Source organism: Leuciscus leuciscus (assembly GCF_965113295.1).
Source record: "Leuciscus leuciscus genome assembly, chromosome: 4".
NCBI classification, from domain to species: Eukaryota; Metazoa; Chordata; class Actinopteri; order Cypriniformes; family Leuciscidae; genus Leuciscus; species Leuciscus leuciscus.
In genome coordinates, this window is record NC_138728.1 from 14,414,343 (window position 1) to 14,439,393 (window position 25,051).

Sequence of the window (25,051 nt, forward strand, 5' to 3'; positions counted from 1 at the left end):
GATCTTGAAGAAAGATCACAGCTGGACTAAATGCACATACTGTACAAATGTGACAGGAGACAAACAGCTCAAAATAACTTCATAACAAACTCGGCTTTGTTTGTTGTCTAAACACTATGATGAAAAGCTACACAGTACTATTATAAACAAGTGTGACCATGTAAGAGAGAATTAAGCCATGTAAGACCATGTAAGAGAGCAATATTGTCATATTGTTCCAACACTGTACTTACCCTTGAAATCCACAGAAGAGATTGAGACATTATTCATATTACCAGTTTAAAAGACAAAAATGGAATTGTAACAATGGTGGACCAAAGTTCTGGAATCCTGTGCACATTAATTGGTTGGTTAGGTGTAAAAACAGTGTTTAAGTTGGAAATGAAGCTATAATCTCTTGAAGGCAAATGAACCCTTATCAGGCTCCTCATTCAGTCTTTTGTTTAAGCTCTGTTGGTTACCTCATTGAAAACGACTGAGTTTTGAAACCACTTACAGTATAGAGTCAAACAGCGTTCTACCCAACAGTAAAGGCCCCGATATACTCATATATGTATATATATATATATATATATATATATATATATATATATATATATATAGATGACTATAGACTGTAAATACGTGCTGCGTAACCTTCCTCTCAATAACAAAATAAACGCACAACAAAAATGAAAGCGGTGAGAAAACAGCAGTTAAAGCATCTGATCATAGAGCTCTGCAATTCACCACTCCAATCGTCACGTCATGCTTATTAATAAACCACTTAATACAATGTACTGCCTTAAAGTAAGCAGCTTTACAGTATTAAACATAAGTGCAGCTCTCCAGTGTGTTCATGTTTTACTCGCGTACGTCTGACCTCGACGGTCTGAACGGAATAAATGAACCAGAGAAGATTTCCATGTCAAAGAAGGCGGAGCCCCAGAGCCACACCTACCTACGTATTATGTAATCGCCACGATTTTTTTTGTTCTGATTTTGTTCAAAATTACCAGTTCGTTCTTCAATTTCGCTTGAAGTATATCAGGGCCATCACTATAACATCCCTCTTCAATAAAAGCCAGGTGTAATATTCCCTATTGAATCACTTCATGACTATATTAGCCATGTATCCCCTTAAAGGAGCGTTCTTAAGAAGCTATATCCATATTGATGATCAAATTAACGCACAGACTAACCTTTGACCTCTAGTTTGCAGTCCACCTGAGCCTCTCCAAGGTCATTGACAGCCTTGCAGGTGTAAACACCTCCATCAAACGGGCTGGGTTTTCGGATCTCAAGCGTACACACACCCTGGTTGCTGAACATGCGGTAACGTGGGTCGTCTATGATGGGAATCTTGTTTTTCATCCAGATCACCTTAGGCTGAGAGCAGTTACGGAGTATAGTATGAATACACAGGAAACAACAGATAAACAGCACTAGTGAAGAGGAACCAAAGCAGCATCAATCCATCAAACTCACAGTGTCACATGGATATTAATGGTTTTATTCAGTAATATAATCACATAGTAAGTGATATCAGGTGTAAACGGGACCTTTATGTCTTCTGGGGCCGGTTTCACAAAGATAGACTTTGACTATGGCTTAGATATAGTAGATAGTCAGACTTCAGATAGACATCTAAATCAGACCATTGCACAAAGCACTTAAGACTCTGACTATCTTAAGTAGGACTACACTGCAATGCATTCTGGGTAAATTAAGACACTTTTCAAAACAAAAAACATGGCGGATCGAGTAGGCGCATTCAACCGCTCAGTGCAGTTTACCCCAGCAGAAAATATGTGTTTGTTGGAGGAGTGTAACAGTTACAAGGACATTTTACTTGGGATATTTAGCGGAGAATGTAGTAACAAGAAGAAATGTTTAAATTATGAGCCATTTTCCCTTTTCTTTTGGCTGTTTGTAATGTAACTGATTGTTACTGCTGGTTGCCAAGGTAACATAGAGTCTTAGACCTAAGTTAGCCTGGGGGTAAGGCGTCTAATTTTTTTGGTCTAAATTAAGTCAGTCTTTATTTTTGTGAAACAGTCTAACTTGCATTAGACTAGTCTATGAGCAAATTTTAGACTTGTCTAACTCTATAGACCGGTCTAAAATAGCTTTGTGAAACCGGCCCCTGATCTAAATTAAAGTGTGCATGAATAACGGTTGAAAATGGACTTACCTGTCTGAAACAAATAATATGGCAAAAGCACACTTTTTAAAGGGAAATTTTTTCACAGTCATCTCAATGGCAAAAAAAGTATCCCAGATGATCTGAATTTCCCATACCTTTCAAGTAGAGTGTCCTGCCAGTCACTTACCCTAGGGTTGGCACGCACACTGCAGTTCAGGGTGGCGTTGTACCCAGCTATGGCGAAGGTGTTGATAAGCGGCTGAGTGAAATTGGGCGGCTCGGTGAAGTCGCGGTCATTATACTGTGGGTTCTTCAGTTGCAGGCCTGATTGAGAGTGAGAGGAAGAGGAAGAGGAGGAGGAGGAGGAGGAGGAGGAGTGAGAGGGGAAGGGAGAGTGGGACTTTGCATGATACAACCCGTGAGCTGTATCATGGGGGAATTTCCCTTATGTGATGAGGAAGAGACAACATTTATCATCAGCATCGGCAAGGCGTGACGCACACAGTCTGTTAAAGATTAAATCTGCACTTGGGAACATACATGGTTACTGTCACCACAGTAATTTGTGGCTAGTAAACAAATCTTTGTGTTTGTAGTGTATAGTGATGCGTATCAGGGAGAATCATCAAATTGTGAAGCTACTTTAAAGTGCAGAACATACCTTTAACATTCCAGGAAAGCCTTTAAAGTTCCTTTGAGTCAAAACTCAGACTTTACACCAGGAGTGTGCAATCCTGCTCAAAAACCAAACCTTGATTAACAGGTTCAGGTAGTTCATGTGCTAAACTCTGCAGGCAAGTGTCCCAATTTGCATATTTTCCATTATAACACAACCTAAGTTTAGGATTAGTGCATCCTAACCAGTGTTATTTGAGAATGATTTATATACTATTATAGTTTTTTATTAATATTTAGAATTAGCTTTTATCCTTATTTTAATTCATTGTAATGGCATTTTAGTCATTTCTATTTAATAATTTTAATTCATTTTCAGTTCAGTTAGTTTTCTTCATCATTAGTTTTAGTTTTTATTTCTTTCAGTTTTTCTTTTTATTTCGGACTTTTTGAAGTTGCAACTGTTTAGAGTTTTTTGTTACACATTACATATACTTTCTATAGTAATAACAGTAAATTCTGCATAATAACATGCAACTAACTCTAAAACATACCCTAATCCTAAACCAAACCTAAACCTATAATAAGTACATGTTGTTGTTTACTATTACTCAGTATTTAAATGTATAATTACACTGTGACAAGGATAGGAAGTGTAACCAAATGTTTTTAAATGGCTTATAATAATAATAATAACAACAACTAATAATTTATTTTTACAACACTGGTCCCAAATTTTTGTATGTTTAAAACAGTATGGAAGAAGGGCCCGGATGGTCTAATATTTCTGTTGGATTCTGAAGTGTGAATTTGTGTTTAGTCTTTGCTTGACAAAAATGTGAGAATTATTATGTTTTTTATTTTTTTAAAGTGACGGTTAAGGCTGTGAATTTAGCTAATTTTAATGCTTTCATACAAATAGTATGCAGTAAGAGGGCCTGTGATACTGGCACACTGTAAATACTCAAATTATGTACTTTCCATCCCCAGCAACATACACACTTTTAATGTATATTATATGTATTCAAACTGGGACACATCCTTCATCTCCAAGAGCAGGATTGAGCAACCCTCCTTTACACCATGTTCAGGGACGTGCATTTCAATTAAAATCCTGACTAAATATATAAAGACAGACCAAGCAGGACGTTGATTAGTAAATTAGTGTTAATTAGGACAGCCCTCGGGTACCAAGGCTGTAAAATTAATATATATTAAAAAAAACCCACACAAATCCACATCAGCCAGGCCTAAATTACCACTAAAAAGCAAATTTGTTAGGCTTAAGAATTTTAATTAAAACTGCTGCAAGCGATTTCAGCACCACTAGCGCACAGTTTTATCCAAATCGATATAATCTGCAATCAAGGTTTACTTTACTTTACTATTTTTTAAACACTTGACTTCCCCTAGTAGTCCCACCCCAAATGAACGCCATTGTTTGAGGTTGGCTGAGAGCAAGTTTTTAAATTGGCGAAAATGCACAGATTCTGTTTTGCCGTTTACAGGTTTATCATAGCTTAAAGATGCCATATTTTCAAAGTATTGATTTTGTTTTTGGGGTCTACTAATATGTTTTCATGCTTGAATGTTGAAAACACATTCTTTTTCACATATTTACATTGTTGCAGCACCTCTCTTCCCAGTCTGTCAGTAACACTGTTTAGTTCCTGTCTCTATAGAGTGCCGAAGTAATGACGTCACTTTGTAGGCCAACCCGGAAGTTAGCGGCGCATGGGTTCCCTCGATCAAAAAGCAATGCATTTTCCCCATAGACTTTTGGAAAATCGCAAAAAATAAGATCTGTGTTCAACAAAGAGTTGTGACCCTTACACGTTTTGTCTATCAAGATAATCTTTACAAGTTAATCCAAAATGTATACATTTTGAAGCCTAAATAAAGCCGTCGGATATAAAATGCTAACGGTAGGCTATCAACGGACTACAGCACACCATGGACGCGGATCAACGTCATCATCAAGCTTCCTCAAACTCACTCGCTCGCTCATTATGATCTGCGCTGTGTATGAACCTATTTTACAGTCTATCTATGCTCTAGTCTATGGTATGAACACTTATCCAATTTTTCATGAGAAATATTGCCCATTCTGTTTTTCAAAAAATGTTAGAAACTAATTTTGTTTATGCGTGCCTCTCTGAGATTTTTTTAATCTTTCGTTAATGTTTTATTTATTCGTTTATTATTTTGTTAGTTTATATAAACTTTAATATTATTTTCTTTGTGATTAAGATTATTATGCCTGATCATTGTGCCCCAAATAAACTTTAAAGATTATCTTTCACTGTATTATGTTTGATTGTATGTTTGCATACCATTTGCTAATTCGCCAGAAAAAAAAAAACGCGCTTTAACCATCTCAGAAGCAGTTAACGTTAGCTATGGCCGTATCAATTTCCATGTCCTTTTTCTTAGACGATAGAAAAACCATAGATCGAAGAGAGAACAACTATAAATCTGGACATGAAAAATGCAGCTTAGATGCTGGTTTACTTGCCGGTATTGTAAGGGCCAGCATGAGGTACAAGGTTAATCGAGTAAGTAAAACTAGGGAGAGATAGAGGAGTTATAATAGTGTTCTATGTATTTAAGATAACTATACAAATAATCTCTGAACAAGCATAACACAGTTCAATTCCAAACATTTAATATAATAGTTGTATATAATTATATATGTTGAATTTAAAGAGAATTGTCAATAGCAAATGCTTATTATAATATATTATAATTAAACCATATATATGTTATATATATGTTCCCTAAATAACACATATATACTCATTTTGTTAACATTTTCTATTTGTACCTGGTAATCCACAAGCCCCAATGTGAGAGCCTGTGTAGTAAATTTTATCTCACATTCACATTACTGTGAGCTGACTGGAGTGTAGTTACAATAGTATACAAGTAGTATGCAATAGTTTAACATTTAATTTGTGTATTTGTCAGACAGTCAACTTACAGTGCATTAGGGCTATACATATCAGCGTGTTCTCTGGGAATTGTCCACGTTTATATAGCACATTAAATATAGTTAACATTTACTACTAAAATAACAAAGATTAATATCATTGCCTGCTTTAACTACCGGCAATGCTGTTTACAAAAACAATCATATTATTATAGGTGGGTAAAAGCCAAGTTCACAAGGTGCAGGACCCACCCTTTCTATAATTATATCCAAACAAGTTACAATAAAAGTCAATAAACCAGGTATTATTTTGAATATTTTAATTTAACACATTTCTCAACGTAACGTTAGCCTTTAATAAAACTGCGGCGGATCTAATCTATCAAACAGTGGCAAAGTAAACAAGCTTTTAGATATTTTAAGAGAAAGACAAAAGGTATTTTAGCTGTTGACTTGGTTATGAAAAACGTTTATTCTTGCTACTGCTAGCCTTTTTTACTACATCTGGCACGAACCCAGAGTCTCCGCTGGATAACATCGGATGGAAAACAAACGAGATTTCATTCGATGACTTGTGGTTGCATCTCGGGACAAAACAAAAATAACGTTATGTAGGCTATATTAACTGAAAGGTAAACTTCTAAGAACGTGAAGCTGAAACGCGGGCTAGTGAGAGCTTTCATGTTTGTCATGATGACGTCTAAAGTCCCCGCCAAAGGATGTAGTCCCTTTTAGCAACTTGTTTGCAACCACCGTTTTTAAGACACAATAAAGTTTTAAAAAATCACAAGCAGGTTATAACTGGTGTGTTTTATGTCATAGATCAAAACGTGAAAATATTTAGAGGCTTTGTTAACCACAGACCTTATTTCAGGCGATTTAGCAAAAACCCATTCAAAAAACCCATAGACTTTAGGGCGAGGGAACCCGTAGGGCTAAAATGCTAACTCACTTCCGCGTTTTGGCCTACAAAGTGACGTCATAACTTCGGCACTCTATGAATCCCCTCTTTCCGAAAAGCGCAATGTGCTCTGATTGGTCGGCTGGATCAGTGTGTTGTGATTGGTCAACCGTTTTGAGCGTGTTTTTGAAATGTCACACCTCTTACCCCACGCCCACTACTAACGTAACTCAACCAGGCCTCGTACCCTTTTTTTGTAGCCTATATGCTTTAGGCGGGAATTATTTAAATGGGGAATATTGTGCCTGACGAAAACTCAAGACAACAACTGAGACGATTCAGGGAGTTTGGAAATAATGCTGCCTTCACGTGCTATCGGAAATTTCCTACTTGCCACTTCTCAAGTTATGATTATGACCTCATCGCATTCAAGTGCTTTGTTGTCGGAATTAACAGGAATCATGGAGGCAATCACACCAGGCTGATTCTTATTAAATCTTATTAGACCAAAATTATATTTAGCTTCCCATTCATTGGCAACCATGTAAACATTCACAGCGTTATCTATCTAGTCAATTCTGGAATTTCAGTCAAATACAGGCTATTTTTGCAGTGTTTAAAAGATACAATTGGCTTCTAATGTCAGTCACAACAGCAATCGTTCTCAAATCCGCCATGTTTAAAGTTTATGGCCCATCCAAATCAGGAACTTTGGTATCAAAATTATCCCAGAGCTTCCCTGTGGAAAATACAACTTGAGCGGCGATCATGTCCAATTTTTAAGAAGGAAACTTGTATTTATGATAAATCCGATGCACATGAAGGCAGCATAACTCAATTTGTAGTGGACTTTGTGCTTTGTAACTTTGCAGACCTTTTTTCATGCTCAAAAATGTAAAGAAAGTTGAAAATGTAAAAAAGTACAATAGGTCTTTAATTCTTAGGACATCCGAACATTATGTAAATTGCATTCAGTTAAAAAAATCACTTGCTGCAGCTTTGAAAAGGATTTACACAAGCAGTTAATTTACAAATGGGTAGGAGTAGAGCAGAGCAGAGCCTTACCTTCCTTCACGATGAGAGCACTGTTTTTAGTGGCAGTAGCACTTTCACTTAAGCCCACCATGTTCTCAGAGTAGATTCTGAAGAAATACTCGTTACCCACCACCAGATCTGAGATTGTGATGCAGGTACGATGGTAGTGCTCCACACATGTGTACCACTCCTGTGCCACACACACACACACACACACACACACACACACACATCGTTTTGCCCTCTACACTTAAAATATTACACATATATTATTTTAAAACAAAAAAAGTGTATGTACAATATATGTACATATAACCCATATAATAAAGAATAACATTTTACTTTGTTTGAAATTTTTGTTAAATATTAGTATCATAGAAGTACAGTGACAAGACAACCAAAGTTTTATTCAGACCATTGTCTTTTTATCAGCTTTCTGAATGGTGTAGCCTGTTATGGGTGCATTGCCGCTGTCCTTGGGTGGGCTCCAGTCCAGTGCTACATTATTCCCCCAGACTTCTTCGATCTTCACAGCCTGTGGTGGGCCTGGAAGATCTGGGACAGACAGCAAAAGAAAATGTAACCTTTAATGTAAAAATTACAACCCATGCAATGCCACTGAAAACCAAAGTGGCGCATTTCAGAGAAAAAAAGATAAAAATAAAAACTTAAAATAACCTAACCTAAGTGTGCACACCCTTTTATAAACCCTGTTATCAGGTTCAGAATTAACTAATCATCAAGCTCATGTGAAATAGTATACTAGACTTTTTACATCCACTGTATATTTCTCTGAATCACATATTAAATATCATATATTTCTTGATTTTGTACAGTATTATTATTAATCTGAATTTGAACATTAGCAATATTCAGTATTGTTATTGTTAACTGCAACTATTAAATATCATTTCATAATTTAAATAAAGCTGAAACAAAATATAAACATAAAAAAATAAACAAAAATTGGAAATATTGCTTTGACATACTTAAAATAAGTACTAAAATTACTAAAACTGAAATAAAAATTCATTTTAGATGATTAGAAATATTAAAAAAACTATTAAAAATGACAAAAGCACATAACAAAATGACTAAAACTGAAATTAAAATGAAAATATAAAAATGAAACCTAATTCAAAATATTAATAAATACTAAAATAGTAAATAAATTATACAAAAATAGCACTGCCAGACTTTTTGTTTTAAAACTGCATTTTTCTTAACTAACCGACTATCTGGATGTCCAACATGGCCGTGTCGATATGATTCTCCACTTGTACGCTCAGTTCATATTTCCCAGAATGCTTGCGCTCAGCTTTGCGGATGAACATGATGCTGTCACATTCTGAGTTACGAATGCTGATGGTTTGTTCAATCGGCTGACCCTCTTTCGACCAGGTGACTTTTGGCCTTGGTTTACCCTAAAAAAAAAAAAAGATAAAAAAAAAGGTTTTGACATTTTCTGTCATGAGCACTTTGATAAAGAATTCGATAAGCTTGGGGTTTGCTATCATGATCTGTTGGCTCACCACAAATGGCACGACGAGGTTGACGACTTCGCCAACCTTTCGAATGTACGTCTGCTTCAAGTGTCGAGGTATGCGAATCTTAGGAGGCTCTGTGAGATATGTGTTATTAGTTTACATTAACTAATGTGTTTCAAATAGCAAAATGAAAGTGGTAGTTGACCCTCACCGATGACCTCTTTCACCAGTATGGAGTGTTGGGTGGTGCGTGGTGCACTGGCCCCAGCAGCATTTATGGCCTTGACGCGCACTAAGATCTTGGCCTCCACTGGCAGACCCGTTATAGTGTACCTCGTTTTTTCTGTCAGCTCTTTATTAGCAGGAATCCATTCGTCAGCTGTAAAATAAAGTATTGCATGAGGACAAACAGCCACCAGTTGAGAACCACTTCCTCAAATCATATATGTGTGTAGTCTTACTTCCTTCAATGCAATATTCAATTTGGTACCCATCAAGTCCTGCGGCACCGATCGTGTCTGGAGGTCTCCACTTCAAAGTTACTGTGTTATCTGTGACGTCATCCACCACCAGCATTGTGGGTTCACTGGTCACAGCTAGTAGGAGTTCATGAAAGTAGTAATTATTGTTGCTGAAAATTTTCTGTCAATATTTTGGATAATTTGTTCTAAAATAACTAGTGTAGCAAAATATTTTTCAATTTCATTCTTAGATGCATAATGAAGTACTAAGTCTCACTCAATTTTTTTTAGTCAGTATTTTTTCCATAATTTGTTTTAAAATAATAGCCACAACAATATACATCCTAGATACATGATTTATATTATGTCGTTTTTTTCCCCTATTTTTATTAATCTGTTTATTTTAGATTTGTGAAATAATTCTCAAATTCATCCTTAGATTAATCAAAAAAAGTCCCTACATTTTTTTTCCAATTAATTTTAGATTAATATATAAATATATATATTTATATATACAAATGAATATTTGTTCTAAAACCATAAAAAATAAATATATTTCAAATGCATTATTGCATGCATATTTTCTGCTTTTTACCATTTATTTTGTTCATTAAAACTGATCTTGATTCCCACATTCAAGAGTGTTTGATACATTCTCAAGACATAGATCACATCCATCTTTAAAGGGGCTATATGTAAGAATTGTCATGTATTCATTCCATTTTGTATTGCCAATGTTTGAATAGCTTGTAACGAAACTTAAAAATGAGACCTTCCCCGACTGCCTAGGTTGTCTATGAAAGCCTGTAGACTGATTTTTATGTGAAGAATACAAAGAGAGCCTCTCTGAAATGAATGCTTATATAATGTTCAGGATAATGCCGAAAAAGCTATTCTGCACTGTCATGTCAATGTGCCATGCAAAGAAAATGAAATAATTCAAACTATACTCTCATTTAGTCAGATCTATATAGTCTACCTATAGTCTCAAACATAATTTATAATCAAAGAACGAAAAAAAAACGTGTGTATATTAGGGCATTGAATCACGTTCAGTCTCTTGTACATTACCTGTGCATGTTTATTTCAAATTCATCCTTAGAAGCATCATTTCTTTTTCCTATATATTCATATATAGATTCGATTCATATAAGAATAAATGTTACTGATTATATTTTGCAGTATTTTTGTTAAATTTGTTCTCATCATTACATGCTTTACATCATTACATAAGCATTTCTATTTTTTACTTAGTTTATATTTTCATTAAAACTTGATTCACACATTCAAGTGTGTATAATATGAATATATTACACTTTAGCCTCTGACCATAAATTAATTGAAATCAAGCTTTAGATAATTCCAGTTGAAGTAATAATTTACCTAAATTATAATTTTTTTTCTTTTGTTTTTCATATCTGCATTATTTACCCACCCTGATGTTGTTCCAATTTTTTTTTTCATGGAACATAAATATTTTTTGAAGAACTCTTCTTTTAATCCATAAAATAACGGCCGCACGTGTGTCCCTCCACACACGAACACATGTGAGAAGATAGGATCACCCTGGTATGCCATGAATTTCACGAGGGCTCTCATTTGTCTGGACTCTTCTATTCTCGCACAACTCTTCGTGTTTAAGCTGTGACTGAAGAAGAGACAGTATCTGATCTCATAACGTAATAATCCGCAGATGAGTTGGCAGCCATTATAAAGTCGTACTCAGTATCTTCTAAATCTCAGGCTTCTGCTGTGGAGGTCACAGACTGAATGTTTTGGATACTGGTGTGAGCACAGCAACACCTGTCGCATAGGAGCCCAAATAGGAACAGACAAGCTCTGGCGTCTCTGCAGTGCTTTTTGTCTTGCTTAATGGCACAAGCCTAAATGACCATACTGCGTGTTGTGTTGCGTAATAGAGATGGTGCTCATGACATAACTGATTCGAAGAGACACAAAATCCCATTAACAGTACAGATGAGCCACTTGTGTACTCACCCAGAGGAATGAAAGGTTTGGAGGGTTCACTGGGTTTGGAGACACCGATAGCGTTAACAGCAAAGATTCGCACCTCGTACGGCACACCTTCAATCATTTTTTTGGGCTCGAAAGTGGTCTCTTTGCAAAGGTCAAAGTTCAGCCTCATCCATCGAGAGCTCTGTTTCTTCTTTCGCTCAATGAAGTATCCTGTGGTAAATTTTTTTAAAAAGAGAATCATGCTTTAAAGACCTTTTATGCTTTTTTTTTCTACATTTCCAACTTTCTTTAGTGTGTAAGGTTGCTTTAGTGTTTCTGGACTCCCTGAAACGCCTCAATTGTAGTCTTCCGGGAATGTATGTTCCAATAATATCCAATATATTTAAATAATTCCCCACCTAAGGCATAAGCAAATAAAAGGTGCACGTTTGTTGAAACGATTATGATATGATATGTTATGATAAGCGGTTGACCAATCACAACACACTGATTCAGCCGTTGGCAGACTGGAAAGAGAGGTGCTGCAACAATGTAAAATATGTGAAAAATTATGTGTTTTTAACATTCAAGCGTGAAAACCTATTCTAGTAGACCCCAAAAACAAAATCAAGACTTTGAAAAGGGGCATAATATGGCATCTTTAACTTATGTTATGCTAATAAGAGCTTCAAATGCACAGCTGCATATTTAAAGAGGTCACGTCATGATTTTTTAAACTCATTTCAGGTTTTTTTCCCCTAGAGGTCACCTTATACTGTAACTTTCTGAACTTTACTAGCATTATGTTTTATTTGTTCATCATGATGACTAATTATGTAAAACAATGTTTAAAATGGAAGCGTAATGGAGGAAATGATTTACATTTAATTTAAATATTAAAATAGAAAACAGCTATTTTAAATGATTTTTAATATTTCACAATATTGCTGGTTTTACAAATACAGTCTTGGTGAGTATAAGAGACATTAAAAATATAGGTAGTGTAATGAGACTACAGAGAAATTCCAAAGTGTTTTTCAACATATAATTTGAAATAACTCAAAGACTAAAATTAACAGGCTTCTAAAATATATATATGATACAGTTTTTATGCACAGGAAGTTGATTTACCAAGAATGGGGGAACCACCGTCATAGCGTGGAGGTTCCCATGTCATAGTGCACCAGTCTCCACCCACATCAGTAACCAGAGGAGACTCAGGGGGATCTGGGATATCTAGATGAAACAAAATAGGATAAGATTTACATCTTCTTAATGTCATCACCCAAACAAATATTTTGTTCTCTCTGGGGAGAATGTCTTACCCACAACTTTGACCTTAACACAGGCCGTGTCTTCTCCAGCTTCGTTCTGAAGGACGATCTTGTAGTTTCCAGAATCTTCTCTTTCTGTGACATCAATAGTTAGGCAGGTGTGGTCTGCAAATGTTTCTGCATGAACTCGATTTCCTGTATCAAGGATGACCTGAAAAACCCATTTAGCCTAGTTTAATCCAGGTGTTTCTGGTTCAGAAATCTATATTTCTTTATATTTTCTGCAGAAAAGGTTGGTCATCGCTCACCCTTTCTCCCTTCATCCACACCACTCTGGGTGCTGGTTCTCCAGTGATGGGAATCTCCAGGCGGAGTTTGTTTCCGGCCACAATGGTCACCGTGTTGTCCTGGACATTCAGTGCCTCTAAGTGCACCCTGGGGGGATCTGCAGAATTATTCCAAATGGGATTCTTTCAGAGAGATTATTAGTATAAGTATGATAAGAGTCTGAGAACTTTCTGGATTGTTGCTGGTACCTATGATGTGCACTTTGGCAGACAGCGTCTGTGTGTATCCCTCAGGAACAAAGGTGTAGTCGCCGGCATCATGAATGGTGGAGCTCTCGATGTCGAGGTTGTGATTCCTGTAAATTGAATATAAAGCACAAATGAAAATGAGGATATATATAAGTCATCCTTCACTCCTCTATTGAGAAGCACTCTTATAGACCATCTTGGACCTGCAACAACAGTTAGCACCTGGTCATACCAACTTAAGGTGGTCAGGATGGTGTTTAGACCATGGTGGCTGGTCTCCAGTTTAGACCAGTTAGAAACCAGCTACCATGTTCCACAGCTATAGCTTAAGCTTGATTTTCCCATAGGGGCCTCCAGTTGATACATTTCTAGTTTTAAAATGGTGGACATATTTTATTCACATGTTTATAAAATATTTATGTGCAGTATATGAGCTGATAACCTGGTATGATTGAGGTTTAATATTGAACGTGTATGTCGGCGTACTTGGTTTTGTGCAAAATGTTGATACGGTCATTGGGCTGGATCAGCTGGCCGTTCTTGTACCAGCGGCCCGGGACATTTCCGGGGTAAATCTCACAGTTCAATTTAAGAGGCTGACCCAACAACACTGTCATACTCTGTAGATCCATTAAAATCTTCAGAGGCTTCACTGAATCATCCAATCGCATGTAACAGGAAGGAAAACAAAGGGGGTAAGGGAACAACATTTAATGAACAGGAGAGAAAGGGATGAAACAAAGATGCTCTCAAAAAACAATATTATCATACGGTCAACTTGAACGTGAGCCTGACTGGTGCCCCCGGTGGCCATTAGGGAGTAGGTGCCAGTGTCGTCCTTTGAGGCGTCATCAATGATCAGCCAGTGTTTGGTCCCCTCGCTTTTCACACGGTACCGTGATCGCACTCCTGTGGGAACCTCCACTCCATTCTTCATCCTTTACCAGACAGTCAGCACAATAGGTCAAGGTTTTTTACTCATTTTACTTTGTGTGTCAAACACAAACATAAACATCTAAATTGTCCAACACACATACCATTTAACTTTTGCTCCTTCCTCAGACACTTCACACTCCAGTTCAATTCTCTCGTTCACTGTGGTTTTTACGGGCTCCAGCTCTTTCACTATGTTCACAGGCAGTTCTATAGGAGGACCAAAGGAGACCAGGACCATCATCAAACACTGGCAGACAGTCATTATTGTCCAATTCCATCACAATTAACTTCAAGTATGAAATCGTCTGGTAGACTGGTGAGTGGATGTACCTTTCACAAACAGTTCAGTGGTGCACTTCTCGTCTCCTGCAGTGACTGAGTAAGCAGCGTCATCGCTCATCTGACAGTTGTTAATAACCATTATCCTTTGAGTGCCTTTATGCTCAAAGATATACCTGCACAGTCAATTCATTAGTTACTGAAAGATAACATTTCAAAGGCCTTAACTTAGCATTTAACAGTTCCGAAGTGGAACATCATTTATGGCCTATCAGTTAAATATTGACAGCAGGATTGTCAAGAAAAATATTTATTTATTTATTTCAGTCATTTATTTATTTATTTATTCATTCTGTCTTTTAGTCATTCATATTCAGTCCGTATTTTGCTATCTCTTTTATTATTCCTATTGAATTCCACTATTGAAAGTCTAAGATAGGAAAGTGAAAGCAGAAATAATTGATATTATACAGCAGTTAGTTCTGTTCCTTTAATTTCAGATACACAAAGGTTGATCCTGCTTTGGCTTCTTTTATAAGTGTTTTCGTTGGCAGAGAAAAAATAGACAATATCTGTCCATGTGGTGTGTCAGTTGTGTGTGTGTGCTGATATTCAGCAGCACTCTTGCTTGTGTGATAGCTCAATCATTCCATTGAACATATGCAATATATTATACATACAACATGGAACTTAAACCATCAGAATTGATCCATACAGCAGAAATGGGGTCACTCCTTTGGTTCAGATATACAAGACAGTCCTGAGGAATGGCTGACTTACTTTCTATTACTTTGAGGTGAATAGAGGAGCCAGAGCAGCCGGAGCACAGGATGGAGTAGGTGGAAGTGGAGGTTATAGGATACAGGTGGGATCACCATTGCATAACAGACAGAAAGGATAGATAGACATCATGCCTACTGTAGATCAAACAGGACTGGAAGAGCTATTAGTGTTACAGTTATATAGAGAGAGAAGAAGAAAAAGAGAGATTCCCCCAAAAGCAGGGAATCCCTGGGATGACCATCATTGAAGATAAGAAACCAGAAAACTGCATGGACCACCCAAATGGCTTTAATGTAGTTGCTTTTACAAAGAAAAGTGGGTTGATATACGCTGCCATAATTTTCAAATAACTTGTTGATGTTTAGAAAAGAAGATTTCAACAAAAAATGCATATAATAGCATTTTATAGTTCTATATCATTGTCTTTTACAATTATTAACAAATTAAGCAACATAAATACCATTATATAAACTATACACTTGCGTTCATGTACTTCTTGCAGAAGTTGTAAGCTGTTTAGCATTTAAAAATTAAAAATAAAGATTAAATCTTAAAAATAAGGTCATAATTTTTTTTTTTTTGCATTTTAATACACATTATTACAAACTAATATTTTTCTTGTGGAATATATGCAAAAATGTATTATGCCAAATAGCTTAATCGGTGCAGTGAAAAATATAAAAATATCGATGAAATATTCATAATACAAATAAAATAAGATGATCTGTTTTATTTAAAAATATATATATAGGCTAACTATTTGTACAATATTACCATAAAACATTTCTGCATATCATAAGAGACAAATATGCATTTAATGTAAAATATTCAGGTAGCTTTTGCAACTCTATTAAAGTCCTGTGAGGGTGGTGGTGCCTTTTTCCTGTTGTTAATTTCTCATTGTACACTACATTTAAAACTTCAAATGTAGCTCAAGAGCTTCACATTGGCCTTCACTCACATAACGTCCTTTAAACATTTCTGGAAGTTATCATAAGGCACAGATTAATGTTTTAAGAACGTTGTGTGTTTGCCGGGTATGAAATGCTGATGGATCACTTGTGTGTGTATAGCAAAGTGTGTTTCTGCACCCCCTGTGACCAGCAAGCCAAAGAACACAATAAATGAAGGGTTTTTAAACAGGTTGGCGTCACAGAGGGTTTCATATGAGCGTGTTCCTGAATGTAGTTGTAAAAAAAGAGCGTGTAAGAATAGGAGGCGACATACTTTGGAGTAGGGCGGATCTCTTGTCCATTCTTGTACCATTTTAACTCCACAGTTGGGTCAGCAAGGTCCACAATTAACCGGATCTTTCCGCCTTTGTCCGCCTGATATGCAGGATCCAGTCTCTTGGCAAATGCTGCAGTGGAAAATAAATGCAGATGTATAACAGTGTTTCAAGTGAAGAAATTGGCTCTGTGGTATTTTCAAAAGAAACAATTTAAACAGTTAGTTCACCCAAAAATTTTAATTATGTCGAACTCGTCAGACTTTCATTCATCTTCGGAACACAAATTAAGATATTTTAAATGAAATCTGAGAGATTTCTGTCCCTTCATTGACAGTCTACGAAACTAGAAAGCATTCGCTTATATTTTAATAAAAGCCTAAATTCAATCTGTTCATCATATAAAGTGACCGAGTCTCTTCAGAAAATTTGGTCTCTCATCTCTCATATTTATATGAACGTGTTTTTCATAATTTTCATAATGAAAAATATCTTCATTTGTGTTCCAGAGATGAACGAAAGTCTTATGAGTTTGGAATGACATAAGTAAATGATGACAGAAGTTTCATTTTTGGGTGAACTATCCGTTTAACAATATATCTGAACTGAATACTGCACATTATCAATCTAACAATGGTTAAATTAGCACCTTCACTCTTTTTCTCTTCCTTTTTGGTTTTCTTCAGTCTTTTCAGCAGGCCTCTGAGATCGGTGATGCCATACGTAAAAGCAATCTTCTCATATTCATCAGGTCGGGCGTTCTTCAAAATCTCCCACACGTCCACATCAGGAGTTTCCTCTTGCTTGTGCTCCCTGACATCACAGAGCAGTAAGACAGTATGAGGTCAGAGGTCATGGCTAAGGCTCTCTGAACATGTGTTGAGGAACCAGATCGGGATGTTCCATTACTATCCTCCTTATTTCTAGTTCCTCAAGACATGTCACACAAAGAGATGGGCTGGAAAATCCCTGCTATGTCATTGGTAACCTGTTACAGGTAGAGATGCCTCACATAGTTTTTAGCTACACGGTGGATCACATGATCAAGGAAGGGATGGTACTGTTTATGATTGGGGACACGAATTTAGTGAGAAGCTATTACTAAATAATTTCACTATGATTGGAAAGGATAAGTGAAAAAGTCAGTGAAAAGGGGAACATTGGGTTATCATGTGGTTAACACATGATCGTGCTCATGATGGATGTACAAACCAAATCATTTACTAAAAATGTAACATTTGATTCAATGTATTATAATGAAAATTATATTAGGAAAATTTATAATTAGAGCTGTCAATGTCAAATTAATTTAGCGCATACCTCAGAATGCGTTATTAAAAGTTTATCTGTTTCAACTTGATGTGGCATAAATACCAGCAAAGTAAATAGACCAACAACAACAAAAAATGAACATAATTTCCTAAATTGCCAATTTTTTGTAATTGTTGGTCTATTTGATATATAAGTAAATAGACCAACATTTAAAATATGCAGAAAGAACATTATTAATGAGATTATGATGATAGATAGATAGACAGACAGATAGACAGATAGATAGATAGATAGATAGATAGATAGATAGATAGATAGATAGATAGATAGATAGATACAGTAGATAGATAGATAGATAGATAGATAGATAGATAGATAGATAGATAGATAGATAGATAGATAGATACAGTAGATAGATAGATAGATATGAATTAATCGACAGCTCTAATTATAATCCTTATAATTCATTAATAGTAATCTGTTGACTCTGTCCTGTAGTTTAAACTGTACCCATCTCTTTGTAGAAGTCCTATCTAAACGCATCTGTCAATGTAGTTGTTTTCTTTTATATTAGGGTTAGAAGTCAGGGTTTATTAGGAGTGAATATTGTTGTTATACATGATCACAGTCGTTAAACATGATCAGGGTGTGAGACAGTTAAATTAGTAATCATCAGCTTTTGTCATTCAGCCCTCTTCTTACACAGACATTTCCCTGAATGTCCGGAGGTCAAATGATTATTTTCATGTGTTTAATGTGTGTTTCAACAAGTCTGCAGTTGCTCAGGCAAGTATTAAGAACAGCGAAGGTTTGCAGTTGCGTGTCTTGTTTCTCGAGTATAAACAAAGATTACATTAACAAAAGTAGCGATAACACTATTTCACAGCTTCATGTTGAAGTGTTCCACCAACAACTCGTAAATGAGTGGAAAACGTGCCCTTTTCGTCAGGTTCTGAATACTAAAGGTTTGTTTCCATCATTGCTGAGTGTTGCTGAATCTTTAATGAATGCTGTCTTTAAATAAAGTGTTACCAGACTACAGTAGGCCAACACTCTTGCTTATACATTTCCTGTTCAGGTCATGCTTGGGAAGCTAAAGGATTATAATACTTACCAGTGATAACGTCTAATCGTTTAATTATACGATACTAACCTGCCGTGTCTGAATGCGTGAGGAAGAAAAAAAGACAAGCCAAGATAATTTTCAAACTTTTTTCTCTATTATGCAGGAGTTTAACTTCTGCTATTTAGCTAACAACAAAATACTAAAGCAAAACCTCACAAAAAAAAAGAGGCAAAACTCCAAAAATAAGTTTGTGTGATTGATGATATTTTGTCTGATTCCAGTATTTCCTTTATGTTGGCTACAAAATACACTTGCACCTAATTATATGCCAAAATGTGTATTAATAATAACATATAAATGGCACATAAATGTTTTCCACATTACAGGATGGTTAAGGGCAGAGTGGTTGCTTTGTCACAGTGAATGACATGAAGAAATCTTTTTAGGAGTGTAAAAATATATTGTTGGATTTTAACAACAGTGTAAAAGAAGGATTGAAGAAAAAGTCACCCATGTCAGGGCATCAGGAAAAAAATTCGAAGAAAAAAAGAAAGAAAGAAAGAAAGAAAGAATTGGTCCCCTGTGGGGGCCAGACTGGAGTTCTCACCTATGTTTGAGAAGCCCACTAAAGTCAAGCTCGCCTGCATCGTCCTGGCCTTCACTGCTGTTGTTCACAAGAGATTAATGGAAATTGAATCAGAAAAGTCACAAACATCAAAAATAAACAATGCTAAAAGAACAACGCAAGAGCCTGCAATCTCTGCATCCAAACGAATGCAGGATTGAGGTGCACACAATAACCTTTCGCTTGGCGGCCGAGTACCAAAGCACTGGCGTTCGGCGAACTGATTTGTGCACAAACTACCAAGGGTGTTCTCATGACAAATTCTCCCAATATTACTTTGGGAGAACAGTATGAGCTTGGATAGTTTGCGTTGCTTTCTGACACATTGTTGGGGTGGAAGTTCCCAGTGCAAGCGTTGGACAAGTTCAACACATTGGTTTGGTTGGTTTGGTCGACGGGTTGATTTGGTGGTAAATATATTTGAAAAAATGGTTAACTGAGAACTTTCTGGTAACCCAGCCCGTCATCAAACCATGTTTATACATCGGTTTGTTGAGGATTACTGGAACAGAAGTCCTGTTTTAATTGATTAAACATTCACAGAGAAGATGTCACTGTAATGCATCATTTATGTTGGAAAAGAATATGTTTTTGAAAGTCAAGTAGGATAGCCTATTGTAACATATCATTTATATATACTGTATATATATATTGTAAATAATTTAAATATAATTTTATTTGATATATCACTACCTTCATATATTCACTACCAAGAATTTAGATGTGTTATACTGACATAAAGTAACATTATCGTTATTTTATATTTTATAATGATTAATTACAGTACTTACTAAACCACACTTTTTAAAAACATTTCAGCCATTTTGCTGAACATTTCTATATATTTCTCTTTAAAAATGATTTTGGGGGAGGATGGTCCCCCTTTACCTTCTTTTGAAAGCTGAGCGAATATCAATGCTCTGAGATCCCTCAGGGATTTCTGAGAAGAAGAAAAAAATACAAAATGGATGAAATACGATAAAGGGATCAAATAAAAGTTTGAGGTCTGTACGATTTTTTTAATGTTTTTGAAAGACGTCTCTAATGCCCACCAAGGCTGCATTTATTTGATTAGTAAAAACAGTAATATTGTGAAATATTATAACAATTTAAAATAACTGTTTTAATTTAAATAAATTCCTGTGATGGCAAAGCTGAATTTTCAGCATCATTAGTCCAGTCTTTAGTGTCACATGACCCTTCAGAAATAATTCTAATATGCTGATTTGCTGCTCAAGAAACATTTCTTATGTTTATCAATGTTGAAAATAGTTGTTGCTGACAATTTTTTGTGTGTGAAATCATTGATACATCATTTTCAGGATTCTTCGATGAATAGAAAGTTCAAAAGAACATCATTTATTTGAAATAGAAATCTTTTTTTAACATTACAAATATCTCTACTGTGACTTTTGGACCATTTTGACGTGCTTTGGACCATTTTCTTCCAGAAAAACATAAAAAAATCGTAATGACCCAAACTTGGTAGTGCAAGTGTTTGTTGTGTTCAGAAAAATCAGAAAACAAACCTTTGACCTCCAAGTCAAAACAGCAGCTATCAAATTTGTCTTTGTAGGTGACCTCACATCTGTAATTCCCTGCATAGTTCTCCTTCGCCTTGATGATGTGCATCTCAAAGGTGTGAATCTACAGCGAAAAACAATGCCAAATATTGCTTAAAGAACAGGAACATTATGCAAATGCTTCTTTACAATACGTTGGTTGAGCGGGATCACCTTGGAAAAGCGATCAAAAGATTCTTTAAGCTGAAGGTGCTTCCCAGTCTTGCTAGCCAGATCCATCCACTTTCCCTTGAACCACTTAATGGTTGGTTTACGAAGCAAGTCTTTGGCCTCCACTTTAGCAACGAAGGTGATGTCTCCACCTTTCAAACAACAAATTAAAACATACTGCAGTTGTGTTTGTTGAATAAACATTGCGAGATCCTAAAGATGTGCATAAGAGCTTAAAGTGCCTCTATTGTGCTATTCTAAAAGTTCCTAATTTAGTTTTGGAGGTCTCCTACAATAGGTTTACATGCATCCAAGGTCAAAAAACACCTATAATATACATTGCACATCACCTCATTTCTAAAAGAGTCTGAAAACGGTTCGTTCGATGACACAGTCTCTCTAAACCCTTCCTTTCCGAGAGCCTGCTTTGCTCTGATTTGCTTTGTAAGTGCATGCAATGTGGATTTGCTTTCGCAGCCAAGAAAACAGCATCTTCTCGACATGTTGAAAACACAAAACTCTTCCAGGCCTCAGCTAGTGTTTGAGGCAGGCATTATGCAAATTTGTTACAACCCCTGTGTTGGAAGTAAAAATGGAATTACTGACGACAGAATCGGTTCTTTCTCCTGGGAGAAAATAACTACATTTTCCGTAAGACGTTGAACTTTGATCTTTGAAACTTTGCAGACCTTCAACATTCACAAACATCTATGCAACACACTACATGAAAGGTAATTTCTGAAAAAAAAGCATAATGGGGCACTTTAAGAATGAACGGGAACCGTTACAAAGCTGCATTTACTGACCTACATTGATGGAGCCACCCTGGGGCTTTTCAATCAACAGAGTCGAGAGCGGTGGAGTATCAATCTGTTTGTCAATGTCCTCAGGAGGCTGTCCATCCCCCAGAGACCACACTGATCATTTAGGAGAAAGAACACACTTATCCCACTTATACATTTTTGGTAGCTTTATAATAACTTTCATATTATAAGTAAAACTTTTTAGATAATTAAGTAGTGCAAATTGAAATATTAAAGGTATAGCGGAGGATGTTTTACTTCCTGTTGGGTAACCTATACTATTGGTCCTCCTAATTGTCAATCATTCTGGTGAATCAATCAAACTTTTCAAAAAGTGGAGAGGGCGGGTCTTATCTAAAATTTGGAAAGATCCTCCGCTATACCTTTAATATTAATTCCCATCTATATTTCTATTCAAATATATTCATATTTTTAAATGACTTAATGAAAGTTATTATAAAGTGTTTTAAATCCATATATATCTTGCAATCGTCCATTTGCCTGAACTGACACACATAATACCCAACAAACACACAGTGACACATCGTCATCACACATTGCTGCCGCAAAGCAACATGGAAAGCATAAAGACACTGAACAATGACCTTTAAGAGGGAAAAGAGAGAATCAGTTAACAAATGTAAATATACATTGCATTGCAAAATCATTGCGGAAAATATTCTGATTGCTCAATGAGATTTCACAGATTTTTTTTTTAGTCAATGAAATTAAATATAGTATAAATAAAAAACGAACTGTGCCATTGATTTTCTAATGGAGTATGAAAAAGCAGATGATCTCCAAAACCCCTCCAGTTTCTTTCAAGATGGGGTTTGGGATTATTACAGCGCTTTTTACATTAGTTTAAAAAGAACTTTACCGGTCCCATTTGGCTGTCCACTGTGGGAAAATGAGGCAGTGAAAGCGTATTATGATGCTTTGACTAGACCTATTTCGGCCTTTGTTTCCGGTTTCTAGGGATCCGTTAAAGCGTCTACTGTAGTTATAGAATTACCTGAGTCTTTTCTCCCCCTGGTTGACTCAGGGTGGCTATCATCTAAACAGAGACAGAGAGAAATTTACAGCATATTATAAGAAATAGTACTGTAAAGTCCATTGCGGCCAACACACTGTAACACACAATTGCACATATAAAACATGAACTGAAAGCAGGAACAGATTGTTAATGTCATGCGCCATTCCGTACATGTTCAAATGTCTTTTCAGGAATCATTGTGCTTGACTGCAATAAAAAATATTTGTATATTTACATACAACTATTAGTTTTTAATTTGCAATTACAGTTATATCTTTAATTTTATTATAAAATGAAAAATATTATATTTTAGTAATGCATTATGGTGTAAGAAATATGTTTTATGGTGACATAAAATCCACTTATGTTGCAATGGTGCACTGGAAGTAAATGTAAATTCACAGGACAATGATCTCTCTCTGCTATAAGTAACCTCATTAATCCTGAACCTGTTTGCTCAAATGAATAGATTCACATATAATCTAAAAATAAACCCCTGGATCAAGAGTAATGAGGGCATTAATTAATAAAAGACTCTTACTAGGAAGGTCAATAGAAAGTTTCTTGGGTGTGCTGCCATTCTCTGTGAAAGAAAACAAAATATTATTCATTATGAGTATCTGTTTCACCAAGGTAAGGGTTGTTTATCGGCCTAAAATAGAGACAATTTAATACAATGTTGCATACTTTGACAGATTTAGCTTTTTTTTATTATCAATTTTTTTCTTTGCTTTACTATACATTTAAAACATCATTAAAATATTGTATTATATGCAAAAACTTTATGTTTGCACAAACATAGTATTATGTCAGAAATCAGACATGATCAGATGTCAACTCTTCCTTTATATAGATATATGATTATATTTTATATAAAGGGTCTAAATGCTTGTATAGGAGCTGGGCAAAAATCACAAACATTAAGTGCATCTGTTTTTGCATACATGCGTTTCCTTTGCTAAATCTATTTAGCGCAACCTTAAGCTTTATCACTGACATGTTCATAGCAACAACATTAGTAAAGAACAACAGTGATTTGATGAAGATGGGTCATCATGGCTACCAACCTGCTGGAGGTGGAGGTGATGGGGTGCTGGCGGTGACATCATCATCTTTATCTGAAATAAAGGTGTGATTGACACATACACCCACCTATCACTGAACTCCATTTCCAGCCGTAGACCAAACACAGCATGCATTTGCACAGTCAAACATGAACTTTAAATTCACCATGAACCCGCTTACAAATAAAAGATGGAATGCTGGCAATGTTTACATGTGTTTTTGACAAGAATGAGATGAATGGCATGTGACTATGTTGCAGTTGTGTATACGTGTGTGAGGATGAAGTGCGATAAAAGACAGAAGCAATATGTATGCCATGCAGGCTATGGCAACACATGTGGATGGAAGGAAGTGTGGTTATATTTTGGCTTCGGTGAAACCCATGATCATTATTTTGCAATACACAAAGAAACTGTTGCAGAAGATTCATTTTGTTGCAGCAGGAACAGATTTAATCTTCAGCAACTTGTCTGTACTTAAATACTTGAAAAAGCCACATAATTAAAGCTTCAGAGAAAACACAGTGATGCTCATACACACATCTCCACACAAAATGCACATTGACTGATATACTTCTCTGTGTCTTCCATTGGCATACCTTTTAATGGGGTAACTATTGTCTTAGCAGACTTCTTCAGTGAAGGTGCTGATCAGTATAAATTCAAATGTTAGAGGACACACAAATACATTTAGACTACTTATAAACTGGATTACAATGTCTTAGTCTGGACTTTTCTTACTCTTTTGGACTTGCTCTGGGATTTACATCACACACATGCACGCTAAAGGTCACATATCTTACAGGCACTGTCAGTACAGAGCTTAAAGGACTACAGAAAGGGGAATTAAATGTAACATTTGCAACCTAAAATTTTAAGAAAAGAAAAAGGATCTTTGAAAATTATT

The 25,051-nt window shown here is 35.9% G+C and overlaps 1 protein-coding gene across 4 annotated transcripts in view; it reads right to left on the minus strand.

The window, feature by feature from the left end:
- mybpc1 (myosin binding protein C1) overlaps window positions 1-25,051 on the minus strand; it is a 37,759-nt gene that overhangs the window by 2,260 nt on the left and 10,448 nt on the right. For 2 of the 4 annotated variants that reach the window (XM_082167776.1, XM_082167777.1), the window contains 27 exons: window positions 24,148-24,198; window positions 23,622-23,663; window positions 23,060-23,101; window positions 22,048-22,158; window positions 21,245-21,393; window positions 21,038-21,155; window positions 20,397-20,448; window positions 19,491-19,547; window positions 17,195-17,358; window positions 16,545-16,677; window positions 14,586-14,710; window positions 14,357-14,462; window positions 14,091-14,257; window positions 13,806-13,971; window positions 13,320-13,426; window positions 13,092-13,228; window positions 12,835-12,994; window positions 12,641-12,745; window positions 11,552-11,740; window positions 9,554-9,688; window positions 9,304-9,471; window positions 9,138-9,226; window positions 8,837-9,029; window positions 8,021-8,160; window positions 7,636-7,795; window positions 2,313-2,449; window positions 1,182-1,368 (listed from right to left, as the gene is read on the minus strand). In XM_082167776.1, the coding sequence (XP_082023902.1) occupies window positions 1,182-1,368; window positions 2,313-2,449; window positions 7,636-7,795; window positions 8,021-8,160; window positions 8,837-9,029; window positions 9,138-9,226; window positions 9,304-9,471; window positions 9,554-9,688; window positions 11,552-11,740; window positions 12,641-12,745; window positions 12,835-12,994; window positions 13,092-13,228; window positions 13,320-13,426; window positions 13,806-13,971; window positions 14,091-14,257; window positions 14,357-14,462; window positions 14,586-14,710; window positions 16,545-16,677; window positions 17,195-17,358; window positions 19,491-19,547; window positions 20,397-20,448; window positions 21,038-21,155; window positions 21,245-21,393; window positions 22,048-22,158; window positions 23,060-23,101; window positions 23,622-23,663; window positions 24,148-24,198 (3,390 nt within the window). Of the gene's footprint in view, window positions 1-1,181; window positions 1,369-2,312; window positions 2,450-7,635; window positions 7,796-8,020; window positions 8,161-8,836; window positions 9,030-9,137; window positions 9,227-9,303; window positions 9,472-9,553; window positions 9,689-11,551; window positions 11,741-12,640; window positions 12,746-12,834; window positions 12,995-13,091; window positions 13,229-13,319; window positions 13,427-13,805; window positions 13,972-14,090; window positions 14,258-14,356; window positions 14,463-14,585; window positions 14,711-16,544; window positions 16,678-17,194; window positions 17,359-19,490; window positions 19,548-20,396; window positions 20,449-21,037; window positions 21,156-21,244; window positions 21,394-22,047; window positions 22,159-23,059; window positions 23,102-23,621; window positions 23,664-24,147; window positions 24,199-24,743; window positions 24,792-25,051 lie in introns of all 4 variants that reach the window. The other 2 variants (XM_082167775.1, XM_082167778.1) reach the window with 2 other exon arrangements.